The 7,500-nt window shown below is 31.2% G+C and overlaps 1 protein-coding gene across 1 annotated transcript in view; it reads right to left on the reverse strand.

Annotated features, from left to right (window-relative positions):
• Window positions 1–211: 211 nt before the first annotated feature.
• The window catches only part of LOC124420925 (cilia- and flagella-associated protein 61-like), a 31,163-nt gene continuing 23,874 nt past the window's right edge, over window positions 212–7,500 (reverse strand). Inside the window, exons 2-7 of the mRNA XM_046955384.1 lie at window positions 1,392–1,819; window positions 1,185–1,329; window positions 898–1,027; window positions 693–838; window positions 520–627; window positions 212–457 (exon numbers count right to left, since the gene is read on the reverse strand). Coding sequence (XP_046811340.1) covers window positions 340–457; window positions 520–627; window positions 693–838; window positions 898–1,027; window positions 1,185–1,329; window positions 1,392–1,728 — 984 coding nt within the window. The 5' untranslated portion in view covers window positions 1,729–1,819 and the 3' untranslated portion in view covers window positions 212–339. The remainder of the gene's footprint in view (window positions 458–519; window positions 628–692; window positions 839–897; window positions 1,028–1,184; window positions 1,330–1,391; window positions 1,820–7,500) is intronic.

Consider the following 7,500-nt stretch of genomic DNA (forward strand, 5'->3'; position numbering starts at 1 on the left):
ACTTACTAACTTACTAACTTACTAACTTACTAACTTACTAACTTACTAACTTACTAACTTACTAACTTACTAACTTACTAACTTACTAAATTACTAACTTACTAACTTTCTAACTTACTAACTTTCTAACTTACTAACTTACTTACTAATACAATTTCAGTTTTTGTAAAATCTTGACGAAAAATTCAATTCGAGTGTTCAGAATTTATTGGTGATTACAAGTGCATTAAGTGATTTTATACAAAAATGCGACTGATCACAAAATCAGACCAACAGCTGACGTTGCAGATGAGTTAAAGATTACACCGATGTCACATTTTAATTATCTCTTACTATTACCTACAACTTACTTTTATTAAGTTCTTCCCATTTTCTCAAAACCAACTCACGAACAAATCTCTTTTCATTTACTGCAACAATGCGACCTTCATCCGATTCAATATATTGCGAACATAAGCTTTAATACATTTCAAAAAGTTACTCATTTACACATTCCCAAAAACAACAAATATTCTTTACCTTAAATTACTAACATTTTCCAAATTGGTAACCTCAGTTATACTTTTGTAGATAAGATTCATCGATTCCATAGTAAAAAGTTTATCAAAAGGACGTCTTTGAGCAGTGCTTTTTTACGCAAAGCATTAAGTAAATTTAAAGGAGCTTTTAAGTTTAACTTAAAAAAAGCTTACCTTACATTTAGCAGCTTTTCTTTAAATCTTTGATTCACATTGAATTTCAATAGATTACCAAACGATTGAAGATTATAATTCTCTAACAAGTTCAACAGATTGACGTTATCATTAAGCCATATAAAGCCAGCTGTTAAGTGGTTAATCTGAAGATAAGTATTTAAGAGAGTGTATGAGAGTAGTATAAAAATCTAAATGTAAATACCTCTGTTACTATTAGTAAGCTTTTAGCGTTGGACAAAAGCTCTTCTGCAATATAATATTCACCCAATTGTTCTTTTAGATCGGGACGATCATGATCTAATATTTCAACAATATCATCGTTATCTTCAGGTCTATAAGAGAGAAAACAAAGCTTTTTGTCATGAATAACTGAACAAGAAAGCTTTTAAAGGATGTAGCGTAAAGCTTATAAACTAATAATAATTTTTAATGATGACCTTCATATATAAAATCATCAAGCAATAAAGCTTAAAGTTATGAAAAACTTACAAAGCTCTTCTATATCTCATCGGAGGCAATACACTATCTCGTGTTATTACATGCAGCTTTTGGGTATTCTTGCTAGAAATAGCACTAAAACACTTAGGATAGTAGACCATCGAATAACGCTCCAAGCAATAATAGTTTTCATGAGCTAGATGTAAAATTTAACAAATTATTTGAAATATCTGCCCTTAAACATCATTCACAACTTACGCTTTCCAGAATATCTCGTATAATCGGGACACTCAGCTATCAATATATATCTTAATTTATTGTCTCTATAGAAAATTTCACTTAAAAGCTTTTTTAACATTTCAGGATTATAGTCCTGATTATAGACAAAGGTATTGAGAAAACATGTATTCGAGGCACTCAATGGCGAATCACAACAATAATGAAAATGTATAAAATCCAACCATAAATCCGTGGGCAGAGCTGGTAGATTGGGAGAATTTGATATTTCAGCATAACCAATGATGTGGGGATTGTTAGCATTTATTTGTATTACAATACGATGAGTTATATAGTTATTAAAAAATATATCAGACATATTGGCTTTTTTGCGAAAACGTCCAAAGTGTTGAATATTGACCGAGGTAAATAGTTGATGTATGGCCGTGTAGTCTTCGGGACAGGCGTTTCTTATAAGGCAAGGCATTTTGAAGAGGTTTCAATGATTTTAAAATAATACAATATATATAAAATTTTCTAAGGAAATATATTTTTTTACTTTGACTAAATAGCCCAATATAAAGTCTTTTGATTTGTAAACAATCAATAACAGGGCAATTCAAAATTCTGGGCAAGACTAGAGTATAGACTGGAATAGACTATAAACTAAACTACATACTAGACTATAGACTAACATATAGCCCAGACATTATTATAGACTATACAATATATTAGACTAGACTATACAATATAAATAGACTAGACTATAGACTAGACTGTAGACTAGACTATAGACTAGACTATAGACTAGACTATAGACTAGACTATAGACTAGACTATAGACTAGACTATAGACTAGACTATAGACTAGACTATAGACTAGACTATAGACTAGACTACAGACTAGACTATAGACTAGACTATAGACTAGACATAGACTTTTGACAATACTATAGACTAGACTATAGATTAAAGATAGTTATCATTTTAAGATTTACTTCATAGGGGAAGTGAAACGCCCACCAGTGCTAATCCATTAATTTTTTTCTTAAATGATTTTAGGGATGTCAAAGATGACCGTTCAAAATTTAAGATCTCCATCTATTGTAATTTTCATATAGAAAATAACATGTTTTGCAGTTTCTTCTTATAATCAGAACTACATAGGCAACTGTAGTTATCGATTTATTTAGCATATTTTATTAGGAGTAATGTTGTTGTCATCTTATCTTTTTACCGTGTAACTATCATCAATATGTATTTTCTAGTTAATTTTATTACTTCTTATAGTTTTTATTTTCTGTTTATTTTTTGGGGGATAATTTTGTTTTTCATTTCTAGACACTATAAATAACGGGCATATATCTTCTGATACTGAACTGTGTGAAAAAACAAGTAAGATGCTGCACAAAACTTATACTTACACTTATACATACACTTAATGTTATATGTAAGTACATTAGGAGGGACCTATTTATATATATGGATCCGAACAAATTTTAATAAGCAAATGTTAAAATCTTAAGTTAAAAATATGTTTGTAGGTCTTAAAACTAATTTGTAGAATAGCAATAGTTAAAGCCGTGATACAGGATTGTCAGATCTTATAATGTTGTCATTAAAATGTTCAGAAAACGTCTAATAATCGTCTGATCTTACAATTTTTCATTTGCAACGTTGTCAGAAAAAGCATTGCCGAAAGTATTGCAAGACAAAATTTGTAAGTTGACAGTACAGGACATTTTCTGTGCATTTTATTGCCAACGTTGTAAGATCCAACAACGGTGTATACATAGCATTAGGGCTAGTAACGCGATGTAGACATAAAAAGTAATGTAGATAATTTTGAGCCATCCTAATACACAAACATACTTCTACAGCAACAATCTTCTTTTGCGTAGTTTGTTTCCTCTAAAAGACTAAAACAAATTTTAAACAATTTTTCATTAAAAAAAGAGAAAAATAAAAAAGTTGCGGAAATTTAGTTTGAAAATTTTTTCGCTATTTTTCTTTATTTTTGCAATATTTTATGAGTTGCACAACACAAATACGAAGTATTTGCAAAAAACATAGTTTTTTGATAATAAAAAAATGTCACGTTTTAGACACTTATGGGTGACTGTTAGAAAAAAGAGTACATTTTACGAAAACATAAATCGTAACGGCACACTATTAAGAAATTTGAGTCTTCTATAATTTACTTTTAATAAAAGACATTTAAAAAATATGATTGACAATACATATTGGTAACCATCGGTTTTGTCATGGTGATAAATATCTCATGTGTGATAGAAAATATCGCATAAATATATTGTTGTTTATTTATTTGCTATTTTTTTGGAAAAAAAATAAATAAACGAAATATGTTTAAAAGTTGTTTAACATAAATTTTATTCAATTTTTGTTAAAAAAATTCTCTTTTTTTTGTAAATTTCATCATGTTTAGGAAAATAACACATTTATTTTACAATTTATAAAAAATCTTTGTATTTTAATACTAAACTTTATTATAGTTAAATAAAATTGCAATTGTTTTGTATATATATATTTATTTTTTTATTTTAATGTAACCAACAATAAACATTTTTTCTTTATTTATTAAAAATAGTAAAATATTTAGAATTCTATTTGCAAACTTTTTGTGTGACAGTTAAAATTGTTTGAATCACATTTAATTGACCAAAAAACTAAAAAAAATTGAAAACTATACAGCAACTATTTAAATTAAATTATTAAATATGATGATGATGATGGTGTAATGATGGTCAATCATTGGAACTATACAAATATAGGACAGACATATTGTATGTAAAATATATGTATTTGCGTATAAAGTATAAGTAATTATTATCTAACAATATGCTGTTAGATTTACAGCTGAAATGCTGAGGTCGTTAACTTATCGCACATTGTATATAGACTCCCCCGGGGGCATGTTACCTTGGTGAAGCCACCACCTTGGTGTTATTCAATCCCTGGGAAAAAGAGGTGTTTCCAATACCTCAGTCTGGCCGGGACTATAAATTGGTACAGTCTACTGCCTGGCTTAGTCCTTGCATAGATTGAAAAAAGTCAAACCAGAGCACCGCATAATCTAGTACTACGGGTGGCCAGTTGCTGGGTGCTGTTGCCGAATCAACAGCTGTAATCCCAGCTGCGTGGTTGTAAACGGAAGTGATGTTTTTAAATCTCGGAAGTTAAGCAAAGAGTTAGCAATGGTCAGAGATTAGATAACTCGAGTACTTCAGCAAACTGCTTGTACATGGACCGGTCAAATCCATGTACAAAAATTGCCACCTGAGTTCTTCATTGAAGGATTTAGGGGTGATGGTAGACCGTTGGCAAGTCTACCCAGTGGATAAGAAAGACCACCGTGGGGTAGGGAATCATGCAAGGTACTCACGTAAAACTCTCGACGTTCATTTGTACTATAGACTTGACTATAGACTTGACTATTGACAAGACTATATACTTGACTATAGACTCGACCATAGACTACACTACACCCAGACCATAGATTAGACTACAGCGTAGACTTCAGACTAGGCTATAGATAAGACAATAGACTAGACATATGTAAGTCTATAATATAGACTAGAAAATAATTGAATGTAAAGTAGATAAGACTATAGATTAGACCAAAGACTGGGCTATAGACTAGACTATGGACTAGACTAAAGACTAGACTATAGACCAGACTATAGACTAGACTATAGACTAGACTGTAGACTAGACTATAGACTAGACTACCGACTAGACTATAGACTAGACTATTGACTAGACTATAGACTATAGACTATTCTATAGACTAGACTATAGACTAGACTATAGACTAGACTATAGACTAGACTATAGACTAGACTATAGACTAGACTATAGACTAGACTATATACTAGACTATAGACTAGACTATAGACTAGACTATAGACTAGACTATAGACTAGACTATAGACTAGACTATAGACTAGACTATAGACTAGACTATAGACTAGACTATAGACTAGACTATAGACTAGACTATAGACTAGACTATAGACTAGACTATAGACTAGACTATAGACTAGACTATAGACTAGACTATAGACTAGACTATAGACTAGACTATAGACTAGACTATAGACTAGACTATAGACTAGACTATAGACTAGACTATAGACTAGACTATAGACTAGACTATAGACTAGACTATAGACTAGACTATAGACTAGACTATAGACTAGACTATAGACTAGACTATAGACTAGACTATAGACTAGACTATAGACTAGACTATAGACTAGACTATAGACTAGACTATAGACTAGACTATAGACTAGACTTTAGACTAGACTATAGACTAGACTATAGACTAGACTATAGACTAGACTATAGACTAGACTATAGACTAGACTATAGACTAGACTATAGACTAGACTATAGACTAGACTATAGACTAGACTATAGACTATAGACTAGACTATAGACTAGACTATAGACTAGACTATAGACTAGACTATAGACTAGACTATAGACTAGACTATAGACTAGACTATAGACTAGACTATAGACTAGACTATAGACTAGACTATAGACTAGACTATAGACTAGACTATAGACTAGACTATAGACTAGACTATAGACTAGACTATAGACTAGACTATAGACTAGACTATAGACTAGACTATAGACTAGACTATAGACTAGACTATAGACTAGACTATAGACTAGACTATAGACTAGACTATAGACTAGACTATAGACTAGACTATAGACTAGACTATAGACTAGACTATAGACTAGACTATAGACTAGACTATAGACTAGACTATAGACTAGACTATAGACTAGACTATAGACTAGACTATAGACTAGACTATAGACTAGACTATAGACTAGACTATAGACTAGACTATAGACTAGACTATAGACTAGACTATAGACTAGACTATAGACTAGACTATAGACTATACTATAGACTAGACTATATACTAGACTATAGACTAGACTATAGACTAGACTATAGACTATACTATAGACTAGACTATATACTAGACCATAGACTAGACTATATACTAGACCATAAACTAGACTATAGACTAGACTATAGACTAGACTATAGACTAGACTATAGACTAGACTATAGACTAGACTATAGACTAGACTATAGACTAGACTATAGACTAGACTATAGACTAGACTATAGACTAGACTATAGACTAGACTATAGACTAGACTATAGACTAGACTATAGACTAGACTATAGACTAGACTATAGACTAGACTATAGACTAGACTATAGACTAGACTATAGACTAGACTATAGACTAGACTATAGACTAGACTATAGACTAGACTATAGACTAGACTATAGACTAGACTATAGACTAGACTATAGACTAGACTATAGACTAGACTATAGACTAGACTATAGACTAGACTATAGACTAGACTATAGACTAGACTATAGACTAGACTATAGACTAGACTATAGACTAGACTATAGACTAGACTATAGACTAGACTATAGACTAGACTATAGACTAGACTATAGACTAGACTATAGACTAGACTATAGACTAGACTATAGACTAGACTATAGACTAGACTATAGACTAGACTATAGACTAGACTATAGACTAGACTATAGACTAGACTATAGACTAGACTATAGACTAGACTATAGACTAGACTATAGACTAGACTATAGACTAGACTATAGACTAGACTATAGACTAGACTATAGACTAGACTATAGACTAGACTATAGACTAGACTATAGACTAGACTATAGACTAGACTATAGACTAGACTATAGACTAGACTATAGACTAGACTATAGACTAGACTATAGACTAGACTATAGACTAGACTATAGACTAGACTATAGACTAGACTATAGACTAGACTATAGACTAGACTATAGACTAGACTATAGACTAGACTATAGACTAGACTATAGACTAGACTATAGACTAGACTATAGACTAGACTATAGACTAGACTATAGACTAGACTATAGACTAGACTATAGACTAGACTTTAGACTAGACTATAGACTAGACTATAGACTAGACTATAGACTAGACTATAGACTAGACTATAGACTAGACTATAGACTAGACTATAGACTAGACTATAGACTAGACTATAGACTAGACTATAGACTAGACTA

The sequence above is a fragment of the Lucilia cuprina genome, chromosome 6, assembly GCF_022045245.1.
Source record: "Lucilia cuprina isolate Lc7/37 chromosome 6, ASM2204524v1, whole genome shotgun sequence".
NCBI lineage: Eukaryota > Metazoa > Arthropoda > Insecta > Diptera > Calliphoridae > Lucilia > Lucilia cuprina.